Source organism: Haliaeetus leucocephalus, unplaced genomic scaffold (assembly GCF_000737465.1).
Source record: "Haliaeetus leucocephalus isolate CR32 unplaced genomic scaffold, Haliaeetus_leucocephalus-4.0 Scaffold142, whole genome shotgun sequence".
NCBI lineage: Eukaryota > Metazoa > Chordata > Aves > Accipitriformes > Accipitridae > Haliaeetus > Haliaeetus leucocephalus.
In genome coordinates, this window is record NW_010972578.1 from 6882 (window position 1) to 32097 (window position 25216).

Below are 25216 nucleotides of genomic sequence, written 5' to 3' on the forward strand. Positions count from 1 at the left end.
CTACCAAAACATTGCCACACAAACCCAATACAGTTATAAAACATACACAAAAATAAAAATTGAAAAAGGATGAAAGGTTAAACAAGCACTGTTTTTAAATTTTTAAAATCTTATTTATTAATGGTACCAAACCCATTTTCTTCATGCACCCCAATGGATTGTCTTGCACACCACACTTTGGAGAATTCTTTTCTGAGGTCTCCTTTACTGTAGTTTAAATAAATTTTCCAGTCATCCAGTAGTAACTCTTTTTCTCCATATTTTTTGTTAATGTTTGTGCTGATGTTTACACTTTTAGAAAACAGGGCATAATACAAGGGCAAAACCTTTAGACTACATCCATGTTGTGATTATGGTCTTGGCTTGACCCCAGGTCTTTGGCCCTCAATGGCCTGTTGCTCTTCCAGACTTAGTCTTACTGGAAGAGGATGGCTCAGAGATGAGGACTGGGAGGGGAAAGCGCTTAGTTGTTGCCTTTAACTTACCATTAAAAGATGAAGTACTTGTACGTAATATTAAAAAAGGCTATAAAGTAGGTTTATTTTGAAGTTGAGGATCAAGGTAAATCTTCAGCTCTGCTCTAAGCAGTAAGGTCAGCTTCTGCCTAAACTTCCTTTAGTTCTTCGTTTTTACATTTCCTTATGTGTATAATATGTGTTAGTAAACGATGTTTTTTCTTTCCAAGGATTATTATGGAATTACATTCCCTGCTCCTGCAACTTTGACAGGCAGAGATGGGAGCCTTGCTAACAACCCGTACTCAGGTGAGTGCTGTTTAAAGATGAGGATGGTTAAGTGAGATGTGCTGATTCGTAAATGCAGGTCATCCTGCCTTTGCTGAAAGAGCAGTTGTTTTTCCCTTCTGTAAGCAGTTAAACCTATCAGTCCAAACTGGTCAAACAAAAGCAAGCATCTCCCTCTCAATCCTGACATTGATGTTTCTTCATGGTTTTGGTCAGTAATTGATATGTGACATCCTCTGGGACTAAGTTGGATAGCCTTTGAGTATAAGTGCAAAATTATTACAAATGTAAACAGCAGTGTCATCTAGTGCCCTTCCCAAGCACATATAGGTGCTTGAAAAATATTCCGTAGCTTAATCATTCTTCTTGAAATTCAGCTGGCTTGCTTTTCTTTTTTGGCACTGAAGTAGACACCCCCCCCTCAGCAGCTCTCCATACTTTGTTACTGCTATTATAGCACTTGTATGTTCCCAGCAGGAGCTGCATCTAGCAGGCTCTCCCCCACCCTCCCCAAATCTAATGGATTTCATTCCCAAAAGCATGTGGCCTAAGAAGCCTTTCCTCATTCCTGCTCTTGTTCTTCAGTTATCATCATGCAAAGATGACATTAATGCCATCCAGGATTTTCAGCCAGTGGTTTTCATCCATTGCCATCTGATTACAGCTTAAAACTGTAGACATAGGCATTATAATTCCTATAATGATGGTATTGAGTGTTGTCATACTTCTTGTAACAAAAGGGAATACTGACTGGGAATGAGATAGATGTGATTGATGTATGTCACCTCCCTAAAAACACGTGAACCTGCTGCTCTGTAGGCTGCCAGAAAATGCAAGTGTTCGGGAGTTTTCTGCTTCGTAATCACTTCTCTGGGGAGGCTGCTTTTGGGTTAATAACCGAATTTCCCTTCCTACTTCTTCAATAAGGTGGCCCGCGATGCAAGCCTTGCTTTCCTGGCCTTCAGCTACTGTCTCCAGAACTTTGGTGGTGTGAGGAACCGGACATCTAACTAGTCATGCTTGACAAATAAACAGACATTGACAAAAATATGCCCATCACTGCCTGTAAATCCTAACTTGCTTTCAGCCCATGAAGCTTAGCTAATCAGTTTAACCTCTAGGAGAGTCACACTTTAACCAACAACCATTTGCTCTTTGGCTATTTACCATACTTCTGCTTTTAGCATGTTTTATTGCAATGATCTGATAGTAATGAATCTTCTCAGACCATGTGAGATAGGTAAGTATTGGTATCTCCATTTTTTCAATGGATTAGCCATGGCATGGAGTTCTGTGCCATGAACAGGCAATGTCCCTGTGGCTGTCAGGAACAGAGACCGGGAGAGTGCTTCCCATGAACAACTGCAGGCTTTCAAGTGTAGGATGTGCTCTATTCTGTAGCTCTTTACTTGTATTCAGAGGATTTGAATCCTTTGAGTCCTCCACTTTTGGAGTAGCTTTGATAGCTTTTCTGATCAGTTCTTTCTTCAGCAGGTGACGTTACAAAATTTGGCCGCGGGGATTCTGCCTCCCCTGCTCCTGCTACCACGCTTGCCCAGCCGCAGCAGAACCAGACGCAGACTCACCATACAACTCAGCAGCCCTTCCTCAACCCGACCCTGCCCCCGGGGTACAGCTACACTGGGTTACCTTATTACGCTGGTGTGCCCGGCGTACCCAGTGCATTCCAGTATGGGCCAACCATGTTTGTAAGTGTGACAGCCTAAACTCTAACCCTCCCTTTGTGCCTCTCTGGTTTTGCTCTCTCCAGCCCAAACCTTCTGCATCTTGGAATTATAGAATGGTTTGGCTTGGAAGGGACCTTCAAAGATCATCTAGTGCAAACCCCCCTGTCTTGGGCAGGAACGTCTTCCATTAGACCAGATTGCTCAAAGCAGCATCCAACCTGGCCTTGAACACTTCCAATAATGGGACACCCACGACTTCTCTGGGCAATCTGTTCCACCCTTGTCTTAAAAAATTTCTTCCTTATATCCAATCTAAACCTACCCTCTTGCAATTTAAAACAATTGCCCTTTGTCCTATCACTACAGGGCCTGGTAAAAAGTCTGTTCCCCATCTTTCTCCTAAGCCTCCTTTAAGTATTGAAAGGCTGCAATAAGGTCTCCCTAGAGCCTTCTCTTCTCCAGGCTGAACAGCCCCAACTCTCTCAGCTTTTCCATAGGAGAGATATTCCAGGCCTCAGATAATTTTTGTCACCCTCCTCTGGACCTGCTCCAACAGGTCTATGTCAGTCTCATACTGGGGACCCCAGAGCTGGATCTAATACTCAGGTGGTATCTCATGAGAACAGAGTAGAGTCATCTTCCCCAGTCTGCAAGGGACCTCCAAAAACATGCAAGCATGAGAAAATAGCTGCAGTCCTTTCCCCAAGAAAACAGGAAATTTAAAAGACTAGAACTCATGGACTCCCGCGCAGGTTACTGTAAATACCAGACAGCTACAGCTCATGGACTCACTGTTTCTGTAAGTCCTTGTCAGTCTCTGGAGAGTCAAGGGGAGACCCAAAGCTGAGTCAGCAAGCTGAGAGTGCCTAGGAAGTCCTTTCAAGGACTGAGGAGACCTGGTTAAGTCAGAGAGCAGTGCTGGTAGTCTCAGGAGAAGAAGGTTATTTGGGAGGAGGTGATGCTCCAGGCAGAAGGGTAGATGAGTCTATTTTAGGGCCTTGTAGAACAGTATTTTATGAAACAACCTGAGGCAGAAATTGATGTTTCATTTGATTCTGGAGTGAGCGCACTGTGGTTGCTCCTTCTTGGGTTTGTGGGTAAGAATTTGGTGTTTTAAGCCAGTGTATGAAAGAAATACACAGCCTGTTCTGAGAGAGGTTTGCACTGCAATTAGAGGGGCGGGTGGCTCTAGTAGAAAACCTGGGGCTTGCACAAATCCACTACAGCAAGTTACTGCTGGAAGCATGAGTGCCATGTCCCATGCCACGCCAGTGCTCCCAACTCCAGATTAAATTTCCCACATGAGGTGGAGGTGCCTTCCCCGCTAGATGGCAGAGGAAGGTTGTGTTTTCCATGCCATTCCCTAGTTAACAGCGCCTTTTGTTTGTTCCCTTCCTTTGTCCAGGTACCTCCAGCATCTGCTAAACAGCATGGAGTCAACCTGAACACAGCATCGACTCCTTTCCAGCAAGCAAGTGGCTATGGGCAGCACGGCTATGGAGCAGGTATGCTTACTACTGCGCTTTTCATGTGAGCGTCTGCAGAGCTGCTTGCACACTGTAACACCTTATCTTGTACACACCGGCAGGCTATGATGACTTAACGCAGGGAACGGCAGCTGGAGATTACAGCAAAGGAGGCTACAGTGGGTCATCTCAAGCACAAAACAAATCTGCTGGCACTGGACCTGGGAAAGGTAACACATGAGACTTGAGGTTGCTCTTGAGTGGGATTTAGTAGGGCAAACTCCCAGTGCTGTGCAGTCAGTCCAGCAGCCAGCTCTAAACAGGGTCACGATCCAAGCTGTTTCTCCATCTCCCGTATACAAAATGCTTTTTTAATGGCCCAGGTGTTCCTTCTAAACCTTATGGCTGAACTTTGCGTAAGGATTTGTGTGGCTGATGTGCAGCTTTGTCCACAATTATACATGGGAGAAATGGTGAACTGTTTCCTCTGCCGAAGTTTTCTTTGCTGAAGTATAGTGGTCCTGCAGCAGTGCTGTGTTTTTGAAGCCTAAGCAGTTGGATGCTGCTGCTGAAATGGTCCTCTGCCAAATGATGACTAGATTTTGAGTTTCTAGGTAGGCACCTAAGATAGCTGTGTTTTAGGGGTGAGCAGGGCAGTTCACACATCTCTGGGCTGTTGTTTCAGCTGCTGTCTGTACACCCTGTAATTCATTGCATTGTTTCATGCCTGGAAATGTTTCCTTTGTGACTGTAAAGGCTGAAGAATTTATACAGCTTATATGGAAGCTTTATTCTGCACATGCTGGTTAGACCTGAGAAATGTATACTGAATTGCTTAGCACTAACTAGCTCATCCTTGGTCTTAAGCAAATACCCAGCATTTGCTGTGCATTTGAAATACCAACTGGACTGTCTTCAGCCAAGAGCTGATCACACTGTCCTCTGTGGGGAGCAGTGTCCTAGGAAAGGTACAAGCTTAGAGCAGTGCACACTGTCTGAGTCCACTCCTGATTCACTGGCCAAAGAAACTGCTGGTTTTATTCTGATCCAAGTAAAATGATTAGAGACAGTCTTTATAAGACTGAATTAAGTGGCTGGTTTGAGAGCCACCTCGCTGGTGAGTTACTGTTTCTGAGCCTGTTATGGCACCAGCTGGTCCTGGTGGAAGCCACCCTGAATGAGTGATATTAATTCTCTCAGGGCAGAGGAGCACTGCAGATCTCACCCTTCTGCAGGATGTGAAAGGACAAGGGCTCAAATGTGTAGCAGACGCTGAGTCTTATTGCTCAGTGCACTGCTGGAAAGCTCTTGAATGCTGCAATAGAGCCAAACACATCCCTAATCCTAGGGGGGATCTGGCTTTTCACAAGCTTAAATGAGTGTTCGGTGCAGCCAGCTGCTGCCTGGTGAAGTGCGTTTGAATCCAAGAGGTGACCACTGGGTCATGGACATGGGTCACAGTGGGCTGGTTTCCTACTTTACAGTGGGAGCAAGGAACTGAACCCTTTCTTCTGTTCCCATGTGGGGTGCCATGGGTCTGAGAGCATGAAGAAACCTGCCGGGCTGTCCGGCAGCAGCAGCAGGGCATGTGGTGCAGTGGCTGCAGACAAAGGTGCATCCACTGAGGCTGCTGGAGGTGCCAGGAGCAAAGCATGGGGCTCATGCTGGGTGGTCATTGACTTTCTCATTGTTGGTGGTTTTTTTTTCTTTTCCAGGTGTTTCTGTGACCTCAAGTAACACAGGTGTGCCTGATATCAGTGGCTCAGTCTATAACAAGACTCAGGTGAGCAGTGCTGGACCCTCCTCCCTCATGGCCTGAGGCCAGGCCAATGGCTCCCCTTCTGTTCCCAGGCTGGTCGGTCTCAGAGTTGGCAGGCCATGGCATTTCTTACGCTGGATCTGTTTGCCGTCGGAGTGGAGTCTTGCCCTCAGTCCCACTGTTTCTGCCATGTCAGCTCCTGATGGCAGATGCTGGCATAGGTGCAGCGCTCTATGCAGCCTCACGCTGCCCCATGCAAGCTGTGTCCTGGGTGCAATTGAAATGTGTTCGTGCTAATGTTTTTAGTCAAAATAGCCCCCAAAGCAGCTGAGTCGAGAGGCTGTTTGCTTTTCACCAGAGAGACCAGTCAATAGTGCCTACCCCTAACACCCGAGGGTCCCTGTCCCATGGTCTCCTGTGGCCATTGCTCAGCATACAGCTTCCCGGAGAAAGCAGAAAGAGCTTTGACAAGCTGTGGTGTGCAGTGGGCTTATGTCCGGCTCCTGATTTCTGCTGCTTGCACCCTCATCTGGGGGAATCAGTGTCTGGCTGTGATCCATGCTTACAAGTAGGAAGTCAGCTCTCAGGTACATGCTTAGCATTAGGGGTCAAGCTTTGGCCAGGAGGAGGAAAATCTTACCGCAAGTTCTTCTTGCATTTTTGTCAGGCTGCTCTGGGTAGGTCAAGTAATCCAGGCTGAGCCCCTGCAATGTGTGAAGGACTGATTTCAGGCAGCTGCTGCCATCCCATGTCTCACTGAGAAAAAAGAGGTCGGGGAAAAAAAGGAGTGCAGTAGCCATGGAAATAAAATAAAATGTCAGAGGCATTAGTGCAGAAATCTGGGTGAGAACATGAGCTGAAACTCATCTGCTGAAGTGCTTGTAGGTATTCAATGTGACTTGGCTTGCTCATGGGGCTGGTGAAAGGTTCAGGTGATGTGTGTCTGGGCCACTATTGTTCTTGTCTGGTCACTGTGGGGCTGCTCACACCAGTCTCTGATGCTGTCCCCCTCGCCTCCCGTGCAGACGTTTGACAAGCAGGGATTCCATGCTGGCACGCCACCTCCTTTCAGCCTGCCCTCTGCTCTTGGATCGACCGGGCCCCTGAACCCTGGTGCTGCCCCAGGTTATGCTCCAGCCCCATTTCTCCATATCCTGCCTGCGCATCAGCAGCCTCATTCCCAGATGCTGCATCACCATCTTCAGCAAGATGGGCAGGTGAGTCGGCCACTTCTGCCTTTACAGTGTGGCTGAGGACAGATTGCTCCCCTTCACATGCCAGCAGGGTCTTGGGGGTTTTTGCTTCCTTCTCATTTTTGCTTTGCTCAGTGGGGAAGAGCCTTGACAATGGTTGCAGACTAACAGACTTGGTGCTGTTGAGCAGTTTGAGGAGGGAACCTCATGAAGTTCAGCAAGGGGAAGTGCAAAGTCCTGCCCCTGGGGAGGAACAACCCCATGCACTAGTATATGCTGGGGGCCAAAGTAGCTTTTCAGAAAAGGCCCTGGGGGTCCTGGTGGACACCAAGTTGATCACAAGCCAACAATGTGCCCTTGCCACAAATGCCAACGGGATCCTGGGTTGCATTACAGAAAGTACTGCCAGCAGGTCAAGGGAGGAGATCCTTCCCCTCTGCTCAGGACTGGTGAGGCCACACCTGGAGTGCTGCTGGGCTCCCCAGTACAAGAGACACACAGATGTACTGGAGAGAGTCCAACAAAGGGCCACAAGGATGATGAAGGGACTGGAGCATCTCTCCTATGAGGAAAGGCTGAGACAGCTGGGGCTGTTCAGCCTGGAGAAGAGGAGGCTCAGGGAGTGATCTTATCAATGTATATAAATACCTGAAGGGAGGGTGTAAGGAGGACGGAGCCAGGCTCTTTTCAGTGGTGTCCAGTGACAGGATGAGGGGCAATGGGTACAAACTGGAACACAGGAGGTTCCCTCTGAACACCAGGAAGCACTTTTTTACTGGGATGGTGACCAAGCACTGACACAGGTTGCCCAGGGAGGTTGTGGAGTGTCCATCTTTGGAGCTGTCTGGACATAGTCCTGGGCGACCGGCTCTAGGTGACCCTGCTTGAGCAGAGGGGTTGGACAAGATAACCTCGAGAGGTTCCTGCCAGCCTCAGCCAGCCTGTGATTCTGTGAAGAGGCCATCCTGATGTTGGGTGTGGAGAGATGGGCTGTGAGGTGTGAAGCTGAGGCAGGCGCTGCTGTCCCCTGGCTGTGGCAGGAGAGCAGGACGTGAGCACTTGTACTGTAATTTGGGGAAAAATCAAGCATCTCCTTGCAGGTTGCATGTCAGCTTTGATTTGGTTTCACCAGCCCATGCCTTTCATTTCCTCACTATAAATGTTCCCTGAAAAAACAGAGTGTTCTGCCCTAGAGTCCAGAAATAGGAAATTACTTCTGTCTCTGAATGTGTGACATCCTTGGCTGGTGCACCACCTCTGTTCGCCTTGAGAGAGCTCCTTTGCTGTCCCCAGTCCTGCTTCTCTCCTTCCTTGTGCTTGAATCTGTCTTGGGGCAGGGGGGGGATGGCGTGTTCCCGTGGTCCTGCTTGGTGTCTCTGTGGCCACTTGTCCTGGATTGCAAGACATGGAGATGTTGCAGGGCAGAAATGGATCCATTCAGGGAGGAGCATTGCTGTGTTGGTGGGTGTCAGGGCTGTCCCTGGGGGTGGCAGCTCTTCTGGTGACATTTGGATGGGCTTGTCTTCCTGGGAGCACTGGTGCTATGGCAGCTGATGCCCCTATCTCCTTTGTTTCCAATTTCTAGGGTGGATCTGGCCAACGCAACCAACCCAGCACCATGCAGCAAAAGTCTCAGGCTACCAAAACCGCCTATGGCACTTCTCCATACTGGACAAACTAAATCTGAAACCGGGGAGGGAGGAGAGAATGGAAGGAGAGGAGGAGAAAATAAAAAAATAAAATAAAATTAAAAAAAAAAAAAAAGAAACGAGAGAAAGAAAAAAAAGCGGAAGCCCATTCCTGGAATTATTAGAAGTAACTACTCAGCCAAACGTCTGTGCGGGGAGAACTGCAGCCATCCATCCATCCTCTGTGTGACTCGCCCGCTTCCTCTTTGAGTTGCTGTTGTATGTAATATATTTATGTATGTATTTGTAAATGTAATAGAGCCTAAATGTGGTTTTCTGCATCTTGCAGCCTGTTTTATTTTCTTTGTAGGAAAACTAATTATTTCTCATCTGCACCAGGGCATCCTTACTTGTTTTTTTTAAGCTCTATGGGCTTTATAACTCTGTCAAAGACAAACTGCGCCTTTTGGTTTTTTTTTGGTTTTGGGTTTTTTTTGGAGCTGGAGCCCATGTATTTTAATGCAGTTCTAAATTCAGGCAAATAAGGAGGCCTGCCCCCCCCCCCAAATGAATCAGGATGTGTCGTGTTGGTTTGATTTCTGCCCTCAGCCCCCAATATAGCTTTTATTTTAAAGAGGAAAAAAAGGAAAAGAATGTTTTGTGGGCCTTCCCCTTTCTTTTGTCTCACCCCTCCCTCCTGCTGTGGAAGATGAACTCTCGTGGGCAGTTTGGTCACTGTGGCCCTGAGCTGCAGCCTCACCTTTTTATTTTTCAAATTTTGAATAAAAAAAAAAAAAGACAGGGTTTTCTTTTATGTTTGGTGGTTTATTTTTGTTTCTCTAGCAAGAGACTTTGGATCGCTCAGTGTGTCCTGGAACCTCCTTTGCATCATTAGAGGCAAAAACTATGTAGCGATTTCTTAAATAAAAGTATAAGCTGTGTCTTGTACCTCTTTTTGCCCAGGAAAGCCAGAGCTACTGGATGAAAACTTCACCTGTCCCTCCCCCCCTTTTTTAAAACAAGACCCTGGAGGCAACTCCTGGTCCTTCTTGTCCTGCACCAGTGCAGTGATTGTTTAGGAGTTTCATTTCTTTTTAGCCCTTCCTTCACCTAATAAAGATCTGAGCGTATCACTGGTGTTTGTCTGCATTTTCAAAGGCTCCAGGAGCAGTTTTGCTTTTACAGCCTGTCCCTTTCCACCTGCTCCTGCAAGAAAAGCTGAGCTGGGAGGGTAAGAGCAGCAGATGGGTTTGCAGGGGATGCCATGTACCATGACAAAGCTGAGTGCACCTTGGTGTTGAGAGCTCACAGGCACCTGCAGCAGGGGTGGGATCCTGGGCAGCACCCTTGGCTCCTGCCATAAGCATCATGTCTCTGCCTTTGGTGTCCTCTGGCATTGTGATCTGTGTGAGTCCCTGTGGAGCAGCGGGGATAGGTAAGGAGGGAGGACAGCTGCAGCACTGCCTGCCCTTGCTTTACCTGTGAGGTCCATGGCCTCCACCAGGAGGGTGGTCGGTGGTGAGGGCTCCTGAGGGACAGCTCCTGCCCTGGGCTCATCCTCCTGAACATCATGGCCCTGTGCAGCAGAGGAGGTGGGTAAATGTGAAGCCATGTGTCCATGGGGCAGGTGAGGGGCTTTTTTGTACTTCATAATTCTGTTTCAAGACCCAGAAGAAAAAAAATAATCCTTCTACCCTGAGAACCACTTTTCTTTCTTAGAGTCACACTTTCACCTGTTCTCAGGTCCTGCAAGACCCAGCTGGCTTGAAAGAAGTCAATGTGTCACCTGATCCTCCCCCTGCCTCTGAGCAGCACAACATGAGCTGCACTGGCATTCCTTTGCCCCAGCTCAAGTTTTGATACTGGGTGAACTTCAGCAGCTGCTGCAAGCCCTTGGCAGCTGCTGTCCCACTGCTTTGGGGCCTGAATGTCAAGGAGGGCAAAAATGTTTCTGCAGGCTGGGGGCTTGCTGTCAGCTTGTACAAGGGCTGCACCAGCAGCTGAGCCCACAGGCCTTACAGCAACAGCACCTCATCTACCTGCTGTCAGAGCTGCTGCCTCACAGGAGCTATTCTTGAAAAACAAAATTCTCCCACAGCTGTCTTCACACACTTAAGTTTCTTGATTATAGAAACCCACTGCTGCCCTCCCAGGTGTGGGTCAGTCCTTGCTGAAGCAGTTGGAACTGGCAAAAGGCAACATGAGAAGCTGGTGCCAGTGCACAGCAGCCCCCTGAGCCTTAGCTTTGTTGCAGGGCAGCTGCAAGGGAGACTCCCTTGCAAGGACTTCAGCCAGTGCTTCTTCACAGCTGCACAACTTCCATCCTCAACTGTGGCTGTGGGCATGGAAGGGCAGTGCTTCCAGGCCTGGAGGGGATGGGCTGTGTTGCCATCTGGCACCTTCCTCTTCCCCAGCACAAGGCAGAACATGCAACTCTAGCACCTTCCCAACTGCTCTAGTGTCCTGCCTGCAATCAGCCTTCTCTGCTCTCCAGGCAGCACTCAACAGGTTGTTTTCCCAGTTCCTTACACTGTTGGTTCCAGCAGGGCTTTTCTGCAGCCACTTCCTCTCTAAGCCCCCTGGTCCACAGTCTGATGGTAGAGCCAAGGCTGCTCAGCTGCACAGGTAAAAAAAAAAAAAAACCATGCACAAGTGGCAGGCAGGTTTACCCAAGGCAGGGCAGGCCAGAGAGTTTCCCCCACCTTTGGTACCACACCTTCTGCTGGATGAAGGTGGTGGTGGCACCTCTGGTCAGCCAGGTGGTGCAGGAGCCAGGCAGGAGGTACAAGCAAGCCCACTCCAAGTCAGAAGGCCCAGACACCACCCTTCCTCTCAGTCCCATTCCCCAATATGGAGATTCCTCTGGGAATGCAGCTCTGAAATGCCATCACCATTCCTCCAGCACAGCTGTGAAGTTAAAGCACTCAGGCCACAACAACATTGGGCCCAGCTGCTGTGCTGCAAATGATGCCAAGTGCAGCAAGTGCAACTCCTGTACCCTTGTCCTGCTAATTTTAGCTTGACTGCAGCAGCAAGGCACTGCAACAAGAAACTTCTCCACTCTTGAGCTTGCAAGAACACCATGGACCAGGCAGGGCAAGCACCCTGAAGGGCTGGCAGTGATGACCTCAATTCCTCTGCCAGCCAGCCTTCTGCATGAGGTCAAAGCCCCCTGCCCCAGCAGGCAAGCTCCCCCATGGCCTTGTCTGACCACTTCAGGAGTGCTGTGCTCCTGCCCTGCCAGGGAACTGGCCACCAGCAGCACCCCATCCCCCAAGTCCAGTGTCCCTGCTGCAGTCATACAGGACCATGAACCATCTTCCCACTGGTCTCCCCCTTCCTGACTTGGGAAGGCTAAATGTAACAGCAAAGGCCATGGCCTTGTGCCAAAGAACTTCTCTAAATCAGTTTGTTCTTTAGTCTTCAGGTCAGGCAGGCAGCTCTCAAACAGCAGCTTTATTTTCCAATAACCTTATAGATATTTATGTATATGTATGGGCACTGATACTGGTGTGGCACTGAACTTCTGAATAGCTGTTATTCAAAGCTTTAAGTAACCCATGCAAATGAACCAGCTCAATTAACAGGGAAGTAACAGTCCAGGGATGTTTTCATTTCACATTTTTATTAGTAGACAGATGTGCAGAAAAGACAAAATATAACTAACTACTGAAGGAGAAGACAACACAAAAATGCATCAGTTAATTCTTTCTGGTAAATTATACTGGAGAAAAAAAGGAAAACATCTGGGATTTCAGCTAGGAAAACTACTAAGAAATCTAGTGTACCCTGCTGGCTTCAGAATGGTTGAAAACTGCATTTGAAGGGACTTGTAATTGCAAATGTAAACGCTAATATTGGCCAAGACAAGAGAAAAGGGTTAAGAAAAAACCCAGAATACACAGATCAGGTAAACATTTTTTCAGCAATCTCTTAAATAGTTTCAAAAAACTCTTATATTTCAGTTTGTATCTCAAAAGGAAACCAGCAAGTCAACAAGCAATGACACTGCACAGGACAGTGGGGAAGAGAAATTAGTCTGGCTAATGTAGGAGCTCTCAAAATAGGTTGCTTTTTGTCATTAAAAAAGGGTAACAGAAGAGTCATGATAATGCATCTTACAACACTAAGCTTGAAAATACAAGTCACTGGAGAGTATACAGTGAAGACGGTCAAAAGTACAAGGAAAATCCTGAAAGATGCAGTATCCTCAATTCAAACCAAGTCATCAGCACAGCCAGCATTGCCATAGTCTGCTCCTTCATACCCCCAGCAGCCCCCAAAAAGCTTTAAGTTGGTGGCCCTATCCCAGTGGGGCCCCAAGACCAGTCCTGCAGCCAGGAGGCCCACAGACCCATTTGCCAACACCGGTGCTACCCTCAGGGGGCTGGAGCGAAGCTGGGGAGTGCCCCCCCATCACTAGATGCAGGGGAGCCGCACTGCCGGCTCCAAAAAGCACCAGGGGCTGAGTCAGTCCTTGCTGGAAGGGCAAGCTGAAGCAGCCCATGTGGGACACTTCACAAAGGGTCCTGCTGCCTCCCCAGGTAACATGCAAGCAGGAGGGCAGACTGTCACAGGGAGCACTGAGGGACACGGCATCACCACTTGGGCTGCCTTTACTCTGCAGGGGGCAGAGGGATGCACCACCGGCACACCCCTGGGGCAGAGAAGCAGGGACTGTCCCTGCTGCAGCTAATCCCAGCCCTATTTTGAAAACGCATCTGCCTTGATCACTTCAGAGCCCCACCAGCCTTCCTCCCCCGCCCCGGGCTGCCTTCCTCTCCTCTCCCTCCAGACAGCACACGCTGAGCTTGCTCACTCTCATCCCGCTCCTCACCCCAGGACACAGCCACCAAGCTGATCATAGAACAAAGTTTACTCCCAACAAAGCACCCCCCGAGGGACCACAGCTGGTGACGTACCATTGAAAACCCTGAGATATACAAAGGGGAGGCATAAACAAATGCCCGAGCCCGCAGCTCTTATCAGGGTAACTGCCTCTGTACCTGTGGGAATGGAGGGTCTCACCTAAGCAGGGCCAGCACCTCAGGTCTGCTCCTGGAGGTGCCAGGGCTCAGCACAGGAGGGCAGGGCTGGCTGCTGATCAAGGGATCACGCGAAAGGTGAAGCACCACAGCCGAACAAGGAGAACACACTGCAAACAGAGCGAGTAGAGGGACTGAGACAGAGGGTTCTGCAGACACGAGCATGCAGGATCCCCCCTGCCCAGGAGGGAGGGCCATAAGGTCTGCCAAGAGCTCCCAAAAACATGCAGGAGGCCTAGCTCAGTGCCCCAGCTGAAGCATGCTGCTAAGTAGTCTGTCAAACCCTGCTGCCAGCCACCTCTTCCAGACTGAAAGCACTGTGTATCCCTCTGCTGTGGGGCTGCTCACACTCACCCATGTCCCAGCCAGCCAGGCAGGGGAAAGGCCAGCACACATCCATCCCCTCTGTCCCATGCCCCAGCAGCCACTGCAGGCACAGGGACAGCCTGGCCACCCCAGGCAGGCACCAAAGCGAGTTTTGACTGCTGCCGACCCTGCACAGCCCCTAGGGCTGCAGCAATGCTGCATTTACCAACAAATGACCTACATCAGCAGCAGAAAGAAGTCTCAGGCCTGCACTGGATTTGGGCTGCAGGAAGCAAGAGCTGCTAGCAAGCACTGGGGTGGGAGGCTATCTCTCTCCCACTGCCAAAAAGTTGTTCAGGATGAATGCTGGCCCACTGGGCAGTGGGATGCATGTCTGTTCTCCCTCTGCAGAGGGGAAGCTGGCAGCAGATCTCAGCAGCATGGCTAAACTGAACTTTTTCAACCCCAACCTAGTCTGAAAAAAAAAAAATAGCAACCCAGGGCTCAGTTGTACAGATGTGAACTGTTAAGTGTTTATTTTAGGGTTCATATCACAAGCCTTTTTCAGAGACAAAGCTGATTGTGCCCTCTGGGGCTCCAGGGGCCAGCTATTTCCTAACTTGAGCAGGCTGAAAAGGAATACTGTACCTTTCAGTAACATCCCATCAAGCTCAACACACAGTAGCTTTACACTCTCCGCCCCACACCTTATAAAGGAAAAGCCACCACCACAAGGCTAAACGAATGTACACACGCTATTATTGTAAATGGAGCAGCTAAACCTTGGCAATTTGCTTTGTGTGTTTTTTTTTTTTCTTCCCAGTAAATGCAGCACTTGAGCTCCCAAAACCCCAGCTTCCAATGGGTTTGTTCCAGCTTTAAATACATAAAACATCTCAATGCAAGACTGTATTTAATTCAAGAATCTAAACGCGAGCAAACCTGTTTCGCTGTGAGCGTTTTGTAGAGAAGTGAAAAGGGGAGTTTCTTTTTTAAAAAGAAATCATAATACAGTGATGAAAGGGTTAAGAATGCAAGAATTCAGACATTCTGTGGAGGGTCTCTAAGAGGTCCATAAAAAAGGAGCAAACAGATCCATACAACAGGAGACAGCAGGAGACAAAAAGTTTTTTTTTGATCCCCCCCCCCCACTTTTTTGCTGGACTGCTGCTAGGTTACCGCTGCTCCCTTCTGGCCTGAGTCGGCAGGGCAGTACAGGGGCATAGAGGGAGCAGGTCACGACTCCTCGTTGCCAGAATCATCATCATCGTAACAGTCGGCATCCTCCTCCTCCTCGTCTTCGTCATCAATGTCGTCGTCGTACAAGTCGTCATAAAGCAAATCTGAACTGTTGTCATTGGAAGGCACTTTAGTTTTGATGCAGTACTCTGCCAGCGTAGTGGGGACCTTCACGCCATCCTTCTCTGCCTCGGCTTTGGTAGCCAAAACCTGTTTCCTGCAGGGAGGAGGACACAGCAACATGAGCAGGGCTGCGTGCCAGCGGTAGCGTGGCTCAACTCCCCGCCTCCCGGCCAGCCCCAGCCCAGTCCTCCCAGCAGCCCGGAGTCAGGAGAGCTGACGTTTGGCTGAAGCACCACAAGCAGTACTAAAACCAGATTTAGTTCCTGTAGCCCTGGGCTTGGGAGCACCCCAGCGTGCTCGAAACTGCAATTCCCACAAGCAGCTCCGAGCTCCCAAGGGAGGGCAAGAGCAGTCAGAGCACATGCTACACCTTGAGATGCAGCCACAGCCCGCTGGCAGAAGACAAGTGTTTCCCGTCACCCCAGGACAGGCTCTGGCCGCTGCCTCCCAGCAGCACGCAGGCTGTGAACTGTTGCTGGCCCATGCTGCCTCCCAGCAGGGAGAGGAGCAGATGGCAGCCTATCCCTTCACCCGCGCCCGCCTGATCGTCAGTCTGCCGAACTCTGTTTATGGAGTACATCCAGCTCTGCTGAAGCCAAGGCAGCTGGAGGGGACTAAGATAACCTCTCTGAGAGGCTTCTTGCACAGACTGACTGCCCCGCATAGCTCCAACCAGGGGTATAACCTGCACGCCCAGCCAGCAGAGTCAATGCAGATGTAGTCTTGTCCCAACCAAGTGTGACAGCAGTCCCACTCCAGTACAGCTTGCCCACCCACAGCTCTACAGCAACCCTGGCTCAAGTTTACATCGTCTCCCTACAGCACCTGATGAACCATGAACTTCTCAGCAAAGGACAGTCAAGATTGAACAGTGCTTCCAGCTAATCAAACCCAGCTTTGCAAGCGCTTGCCAAATCCCACTGATATTCCTTTGAATTGGAAGGACAAGATTATGATTCATGAGTGCATTAAGCACAGAATTAGTAGGATGCAGTCAGTCTGAATCACATCCCAAGCAATACAAGCAATGCTCAACAGCAAGCGGGGACTTCGACTGGGATTTACTAGCAACCAATAGGTTTTGCAGAGCATCACACCAGATTAATCTGAAAAAAGAACAATTTAAAGACAGATCAGCCCAGTCCTCCTGGTCCTGAAGTCTGCACTGCTTCTGTGTGGTGAAAATCCTAGAGGGACCAGAAGCATGGACTTGGAGTAAGACAGTAAAATTCATTTCCAAAGCAGCAACCACAGTGAGAAGCTGGTTTCAGCAAATTCTGCAAGCATTCTGTTTTACAGGATTCAAAGCAGGAGGCTGGTAGCACAGCATCACACATGCAAAGCTTACCTTATGATTTCAGCGTACTCCTTATCTTTTCCTTTACTGTCCCTCCATTTCCTGAACATGACTGACGCATCCACGTTGGCAGGAGAGAATGTGTTGGGCTCATTAAGCAAAGAGATTACACTCAGTAAGATAGTCCTGAAAAAGGTAACCACAACAGCAAGAGTCAGAGCTAACACATTAATCGATTCTGGATGCTGATGACTTCATTAGGTGATGCATCAGAAACTTGTTTAAAGTCAAAACTTAAGCTAAGGGTAACTAAGTATAATATTTGAAGTGAGAGCAGATATTTACGAACTTCAGACCCTGGCCATCAGCACAGGGAAGGTGACACAACACAAACCTCAAGGATCTCATCTGACTACAGACCATCATGTCTGTGCACATGCTTGTGATGGGACAGCAGGTAAGCTAGGATCAGACCAGAATTCAGCTTGTCCACACCACCTATGGATGGTGCAGGGCTGGAAACGTGCTAGATGAGCCTGTTCGTGGTGACATTCAGCCTCCCAGCAGACAGCCAGGCTCGTTCCCTGCCCTGTGTAGGGAGAAGGACCACTACAACCCAAAGCCATCATATTAGGCTGCATTACTTTCCCTGCCCCACTGGGTGTTAAGGCATTGAAGCTGTGGGCAGGTCTCACCTCTCCTCAGCTTACGTATCACTAAGGCTGCTGTAGCAGCACTCAAGCACAGCAAGGGGAAAACAGTGCAGATGTTTTTCAATACCCAGGCAAGCCGCCAAGGGCCCAGCAGGATTCAGCTGCTGGTACTCAGCAAAGCCAGCATGAGCCAGTCACATAAACCCCATCAGACAGACAGCCTTCCTGGATTTCTAGCAGCAGCACAGAGCTGCTAGCTGCCCCGCTCTGCTGGCATTTACCAGGTGCAAACACCACCTCTCTCACCCAGTCCCTTCTGCATTTCCTAGAACCCTCCACACTTCAGAGAATCATCCCTTTGCTCCTCACACAGTGCCACAACCAGCACAAAACTCAGCAGCAACTCACATCAGGCAGCTCTACGCACCCAGCCACTTGGCTGTAGCTACCACTGCAATAGCTTCACATGTCCGATGTGGTTCTGCTGGCAACAGCTTTTGATTTAAACGGAGAGGAAGAACAAAAAACAAGGAGTAAGTCTTGAAATACAGCAGTACCTAGCAACTGCTTTGCAGAACTTGATTAAAGGAGACTACAGCCCCAGCTGTACTTGCATTGATTTAGGGGCACATTCAGAGCAGCACATGCTGAGCACATCTACCAGATCATATATCTGGGATACAATTCCAGGAAATGCTTGGTCATTTGGATGCTGACTGTCTTGAAAGGTTTTGAAACTAAACACTTGTGTCTGGCCAGATTGTTCAGCACAGCTATCAAGACAGTCTTATACAATTTATTTTCCAACTGATACAATTCAGTAGGAAAAGAGAACAGCAGCTCTGGAAAAAACTGTCTGTTCAGACTGGAATGATGGGCAGAAGAGAGACTGTCTTCTACTTCATCTCAAGAAATCATTTAAAAGCCTTTGATTCTCAGCAAACAGGCTGTAAAGCCAACATGTCAGCTCCGGCATCATTGCAGCAGCTTTACTGTAAAACAAGCAAAGTCTAGGAAAAGTTGAGGACAGGAATTCACGTCTGCATTTAGCATCTGCTCTACCACACTTCCATCAACAAAGTGAGGAGAAGCCGATCTCCACTGCAATGCCCCAGACTCCAAAGTCACTGCAAAGCTACTTAAATACACCAAGGCAACTGTCTATTAGAGGTGAGGCTCTGCACTCTTCATTACCGACCAGCACATTAGATCAGCTCCAACCCTGATGATACCTTAAGAGCTGGACAGTCTGCTCCAATTCAAACCCTGCTACTGTGGGTAAACAAGGTACAGTAACAGGAAGAGATCAGAGCACATGGGATCTGACAGGACCAAAACCACAAAAAAAGGTCAACCACATGGGACTGAAAACGTCCTCAGCATCAGGTACAAACTGCACTGGACTGGATACAGACTGACCTTCTGCAATATTGTCAGGGATCTGTTTCTCTCTCAGGCAAGGCTGTTTCACACAAGTTGATTGCATGAAGAGTGAAGATTTCAAGCCAGCCTTTTACTTTCTTAGTTCCCCACCCCATTCTGGGGAACAGTGAGCTGTTTTAAGTGTTTACAGTGCTGTTGTCTTGAGAGTGAGTTCCTCTACATCCCTTTACCAGCAGGGGAGAGCAGCCAGCAGAGGCTCAAGGAAACAGACCCATGAAGTGCCTATTTCTCTCTAGGTAACAACAGAAGGCTCAGACACAGATGAATTTCATCTGAAACAGACATTATGTAGGCAGGCTGGCGCTCCCAGTCAGCACATCCTCTTATATAACTTGTTGAAAAAGGGTATTTGTTTTTTTTTTTGTTCCAGCTGCTATCCATATTGTAGCCTCTCAGATCCACCTTTAGAGGTAGGTATAGATTTGTCCTAGCACATTTTTGCTCTCCAGTATAAATTTTTGGCTTAGGCTGTACTGACAGTCATGATAGTCTATTGAGCTGGTTGCAGAAACTGTCCAGATCTTAGGCAGCCAAAAAAGCCAAAAGAAAGAGGTATCCTCAGGAAACAAAGCAATAGTGAGACAGGGCATCACCTATCTTCACGCTTCGGGTTTTTGTGGTGGGGTTTTGGTAGCAGGGGAGGGGCCACAAGGGTGGCTCCTGTGAGAAGGTGCCAGAAGCTTCCCCAGCTCCAAGCCGGACCTGCTGCTGGCCCAGGCTCAGCCCATCAGTGATGGTGGTAGCGCCTCTGGGAGAACAGATTTAAGAGGGGAACCTGCGGTGAGTAGGGGATTGGAATGTGAGAGGAACCCCTCTGCAGACAGTGAGGTCAGTGAGGAAGGAGGGGAGGAGGGGATGCCCCCACAGCCCATGGTGAAACCAGACAGCAGGCTGTCCCCCCCAAGCCCACGGAGGGGAGCGGGGGAGCAGATGCCCACCTGCAGCCCAGGGAGAGAGGAGCCCATGCCGGATCAGGGGGATGGATGCCCCCCAAGATGGCCGCCGCTCCCTGGGAGAGCCCGCGCTGGAGCAGGCCGTGACTGGAGGCCTGCGGCCTGCGGGAAGGCCCCACGCCAGGGAAGCTCATGGAGGACTGTCTCCCGCGGGAGGGACCCCCTGGTGGAGCAGGGGCCGAGTGAGGAGTCCTCCCCCTGAGGAGGAAGGAGCGGCAGAGACAAGGGGGGAGGAACCCACCCCAACCCCCATTCCCCGTCCCCCTGCGCCGCCGGGGGGAGGAGGGAGAGAGAACCGGGAGTGGGGCTGAGCTGGGAAGGAGGGAGGGGGGAAGGTGTTCTAAGATTTGGGTTTACTTCTCATTATCCTGTTTTGATTTGATTTGTGGTAAATTAAATTGATTTTATTTCTTCCCCAAGTTCAGTCTGTTTTTTGCCCGAGAACATAATTAGCAAGTGATCCTTCCCTGTCCTTGTCTCCATGAGCTTTTCTGTATATTTTCTCCTCATCCTACCAGGGAGTGAGTGAGCAGCTTTGTGGTGCTTTGTTGGTGGCTGGGCTTAAACCACAACTCTTCACAAGATACAGATGTATCTACATCTTGAATATTGTGCTCAGCTCTGGCCTGTGCACCTCAAAGGACAGAGGAGAGACAGGGGAGATACAGAGAAGCACAACCAAAGTGATCCAAGAGCCTCAACTCTAAGCCCTGCCACCACTTCCTCAGCTTTACAGGACTCAGGACTCAAGAAAAGCAGTATTCTCTACCACACAGATCACAGCTGCATTCCTTCTCATCTTGCTGGATGTTTGCCATATTTACTTATGCCTGCCTCATCGAGCTCTGACTGATGGGGAAGTCCACATTGACTGTGTTTAAAAAAACTGACACTGTTAGAGGTGGAAATACAGGTGCTCTCAAAGTTGAAGAATAACAATCCCCCCTTCAGACACTCCACCCACAGTCCTCTGTAGTAAATGGTCAATACTAAGCAGGATTTACAGCATTCAGCAGCTGAAGAGAAGCCCGAGGTTACAGAGGCAGCTCATTACAAGCATGCTGCCCTCCCACACCTTCAGCCCTGCTGCATCCTGCCTGACACTCTGCAGCCTTGCAAAGCCAGATGGGACCCCAGCAGGACACATTTCTATCAGCACTTAGCCCAACAGGTGATGCTGGTAGCAGGCTAGCAGTTAACGACAAGTTTTATTTCCATTTGCTGGTACAGCTGAGGATTGTTTTCTCCCCAAATGCCACCCTTAAGCCCAACACATTCCAAGAGTAAGCACCAAAAACTGCACAGTGGTAGAGAGCAGAAATCAGAGAACTAGCACCATGAGAAGTTTCATGTCAATCTTCAGGGTTGTATATAATGAAATACTTAAAATGCATGTGCAATATAAGTAATTAATGCCCAAAGCTGTTTCCTAACCATGAGTTGAAGCTTGTCACCTAGTCAGTTCTTTATTGGCAGTGTCTTGTAATGGGAATGAAATTCAGTTGGTGTTTCAAAATAATGGATAGCCTTGAATAATAATTAGCCTTGAATGCCTCTGGTACTTAGTGATCCTTTGGCTTTTCCGCAGGAAGAAAACTACCTGGCTAACTGCTCAAGATACCATGCTGAAGGACAGGAGACAGAGACAAATACTGGAAGGCAAACAGTAGACAGGATTATGTACCCAAAGTTACTCCTACTGGGCCTGAACACTCAAAAATGTTGGTTAGTTTTTTTTTTTCGCTAGTGGTATGTTGGAGGAGTTTGAAAAACCTAAGTGTAAGATAACATGGACTGGAAAAGGCTAGAACATTTAAGATAATCTGCTTTTAAGAGCATGAAACCCTGTGAACAGGACAGAAGGCTCCACATTGTTAGCCCAGTATCAGGACAAACAGCACTCCACTACCTCCAGACAGCTCGGTAAGCCTGGTCCCCACTTGATTCAAGCCCTAAAACCCCCAAAGTCTTAAATTCCCCTCCAAACCTCTCGCCAACATAGGCCTTAGTCTTAGAGAGACGACAAGCCTTTGAGGTCACTGTTGTACATCAGATTCACAGTTACCTGACATTTTGGGTAGGGTTCCACCTCTCAGACGGCAGCTCTCCACTTTGTGGGTCATCTACAGGTGGGTGAAGAATTGAAATACATACATCTCCATTCTGCAAGACAGAAACAAAAGTTGAGAATAGCCTGGCTTGAGGCAGAGGTCTGATGATACAACTCCACCACTCTGGTTATGCTCTGAGCAGTTTAATCTTGTTGATATGAACACCCCACGTGTCAGTAAAAATATGCAAGAACTGGAAATGGTTCTCAATTCTTCCTAGGTCTACTCTATATGTTCAAAAGTTTCCCTTGCTAAACAGGGTTAGTCTGCAATTTGGTACAAAACAACCTCAAGAGGATTAAAGAATGTAGCAAAGCAAGGAAAAATAGCAATAAAGTCACATAAAACTAAATTGGTCTCCAGATAGCAAGTACTGTCACAGTGATAGAAGTGACCTTTAGTCACAGGAGACCCAACATAGGGTTAAAAAATTTTTTAGTTCCCAGTGGTAGCTGAGTTAGCTACAGGAATTTTTGAATTGAAGGGTTTAGCACTCTCCACTAGCTCAGGCATCAAAACAACGCTTCTCCCAGGCCACAAGGAGGTTGAACAGATGGTACTGGGCAGGTTTACACTGCTCCTCTAGGACACAGCTGTTTGAAATATCAGGTGAAGAAGCAGGAGATACTCTCTCAAGGTTTCACCGAAAATCCCTTCTAGCATGCAAGAGAAAGAATACTCTGAGAGCATATGGAAGCCATACAGCCACATAATCCTCAATCTGTGTTTTACTCACCAGTGTTATAGCCTCAATATAGATTTAAAGCTCCATAATGCCTACCATTTATAAGCACTTTAAGAAGCCTATGAAACCAACTCTCGACGAGCAACAGCACTCTGACATGACTACTTTGTAGGAGTGCCGTAGCAGTATTCACCACAGCTGATATTCTCCACTGAAGTAGACTCCAGGGACTCATGGAGCCCCAATGCCTTACTGCAGGATAGGGTGAAGGTGCAGACGGGGGCCGAAGCCAGTCAGCAGATGTTGGCCTCTCCAGGTCCTGCTGGCTTGCTGCCTCTTGCAGCCAGCTGCTGGGATGACTCACAAGTCCCTAGAGGCAGCCCCACACCTTCAGGGGGCACAGCCTCAGCTGATGGGCAGCGCTCACCCTGTCCTTTGTCACCCTGATCCAAGGCACAGGCTGGTGACAGGAACAAGAGAGAAGCTGCAGATCAGTTCTGTCTGAGGTTGCAGGCTGGCAGCTCCCCACACACCTGGTCTCAGCTACACCCTGAGGACCCTCCAATGCTGCTCAACACACAGGACCCAGAGCACAAAGCAGTGCTGCTCACAGCAACAGCAACCATGCCTTTGAGCCCCAGCCAGTGATCACAGCTACAGATAGCAGCAGCTCACCTGAAGGGCCCTTTTCAACTTGCCTCGACTAATGACGACATTTGTTTTACAGCCAAACAAGATCCTACTTCAACATTGGATGCCTGTAATCAGTATCCATATTTCAGTGGCTCACTAACCCTGTGAGGTATGCTAATCTAGAAAGCCCTCATCATTTTGAAGCCAGTTTTTGTCAAGAACACAACTACACACAGCAACATAGCACCTGGAGCTGCTGAATACCCAAGCATGCACTTATGTTGCTGGAACAGTTTGCCAGTTTTTAGGAACAGTTTTTAGGACTCCAACAGGCTTGTGCAATCTAGAAATACTTTTTAATATCATTTTAAGGTAAACTTAACCTTACTAATGTTAGATTATGTTCACAGCCTATTCTGGTTTTATTAATAATTCCCATGAGTTTATCCAGTTTTTCCTTTAACTGTCTCCTGGGACAATACAGTGCTGGTGGCCAGAAGAAAAGCATCACAGCACTTGGGGGAAGTTCCTCAAGCCATCAGGTCAGCAGCACGTGGAGGAGCAGATATTCAGCAATATGAAAATATAGAGGGAAGCAAGGATGTGAGAAGTTTCCCTCTTGCAACAATCAGTGTTCCATATTTGGGAATTCAAGCAGGGCAGCAGCGCATTATAGGGTCTGGAACGGTAAAGGTATCATGGGGCCTGATAAGATCAGCACAAGGTTTTAGGGGTCAGCATAGTCAAGGGGACAGCCTTTCTCTACATACATTTTTTGAAAGATATAAACAAGGAGGATAGGGTATTCATCTGCCAATGGGAAATGGCCTATATTTCTACCAGAACTGTTATGTCATAAAAATAAAGAACAAGTGAATGCAGTTTTACCAAAATTCAACTAGATGACCTAAGAAACTGGAGATGGGGAAAACACACAAGTTACTCAAGTCTCATTGCTCAGAACTGGAAGGTCAGCTCCAACCTCTCCCTCTGGTCCCACCAAAAGATTTTGTAAACTGCTACTTTCTTTCATCTTCCTTGCACTAAAAGATTTTTTTTACTGCTCCTGACAAACCCCCAAACCTCAAGCCCTTTGCTGATTTATTCTCAGTTTCATTTGGAGCTATCCCACTGCCTCATCTTCACTGCTTAAATGTTGTTTCCAAAACAGCCTGCAAGCTGCTTCAGATTCCCCCAGCTCCAAGAAATACTGCTACGAACACAAAGTACAAAGCTGAGAGCTGGAGTATTTGAAGAGTAATCCCAAAATATACCATCAAGTTTTGGGTTAGTTTCTTATCCTACCTTCAGTTGTTTCTAGAGCCAATTTTTTATCTTTCCCACCAGGACTGGGAGAGGTCCTTTCCAAGACTCATTTTGTACATACCATTTCAGTAACCATTTCCCACTCACCTCCTGCATGAGAATTTCTGCATTCAGAATCAACATCCACAGTATGGATCTGCAATAATCTGCAGGTCTCAAAGTTGTCTTTATTTATAGATCAAACTCTCATGTAACTAAAATAGAGCCTTAAAGAGGAACACCATCCTTGGCTACACGCAAGATTCTGTGCCAAGTCCAAAACTCAAGCCAGAAGACTGTTAGATGACTGATTTCAGGATGTCCCTGGGCTTAGGGCAATCCTCCTGAGCATCCAGTAATTAAAGCCAATTACTATTCTGTTCTGCACTGAAGTTTGGCGAGGCTTTTGGCCATTTATAACTAAGCAGTTTTCACCATGACATTTGAAGTACGCTCATTCCAGGCTGGACATTTAGCAGCAACAACTTGTTAGAAAAAGGCCTTCCAAACCCAAGGCATCAACTGAAGCCATCATTTGTTCACAGCAAGGAAGAGAAGTGGCATTCCTGTTTTGAAGGGGTCCAAAGGAAGCCTGCAGGACCTCCTTAGGACCTCCTTAGCTTATCCTTAGTGATAAGCTGACAGCTGTACCAACCAGCACATTTTCAAAGGCCTTTAGCTCCTCAAACTATTCAACCAGTACTCCTAGCAGGCTGACACATCTCTAGGATATCCAAAAGTTTAGCAAGATTTTGACTGGCTTCCACTAAAATCAAGTTGAGCCAAAACAGGCCTTCAGCTTTCTAATACAGCTTTGCAAAATTTGGTAATTTGAACCAATTGCTCCTACAGAAAATCATTCCCCTTCTGGACCTGCTATATAGTTGCACCATGATCCAATTACAGACTTGACAGCCCACAGCATTACCCTGTGAACATGACCCAC

The 25216-nt window shown here is 48.2% G+C and overlaps 2 protein-coding genes across 2 annotated transcripts in view; one reads left to right on the top strand and one right to left on the bottom strand.

Moving 5' to 3' along the window:
• Nucleotides 1-8586, top strand: part of LOC104827839 (ubiquitin-associated protein 2-like) — a 12002-nt gene extending 3416 nt beyond the window's left edge. Inside the window, exons 2-8 of the mRNA XM_010561103.1 lie at nucleotides 686-764; nucleotides 2238-2452; nucleotides 3837-3936; nucleotides 4020-4127; nucleotides 5613-5680; nucleotides 6682-6873; nucleotides 8435-8586. Of these exons, the coding sequence (XP_010559405.1) occupies nucleotides 686-764; nucleotides 2238-2452; nucleotides 3837-3936; nucleotides 4020-4127; nucleotides 5613-5680; nucleotides 6682-6873; nucleotides 8435-8530 (858 nt within the window). The 3' untranslated portion in view covers nucleotides 8531-8586. The remainder of the gene's footprint in view (nucleotides 1-685; nucleotides 765-2237; nucleotides 2453-3836; nucleotides 3937-4019; nucleotides 4128-5612; nucleotides 5681-6681; nucleotides 6874-8434) is intronic.
• Nucleotides 8587-12085: 3499 nt separating this feature from the next.
• UBE2R2 (ubiquitin-conjugating enzyme E2R 2) overlaps nucleotides 12086-25216 on the bottom strand; it is a 55866-nt gene continuing 42735 nt past the window's right edge. The window contains exons 3-5 of the mRNA XM_010561104.1: nucleotides 21602-21699; nucleotides 16539-16673; nucleotides 12086-15284 (exon numbers count right to left, since the gene is read on the bottom strand). Coding sequence (XP_010559406.1) covers nucleotides 15065-15284; nucleotides 16539-16673; nucleotides 21602-21699 — 453 coding nt within the window. The 3' untranslated portion in view covers nucleotides 12086-15064. The remainder of the gene's footprint in view (nucleotides 15285-16538; nucleotides 16674-21601; nucleotides 21700-25216) is intronic.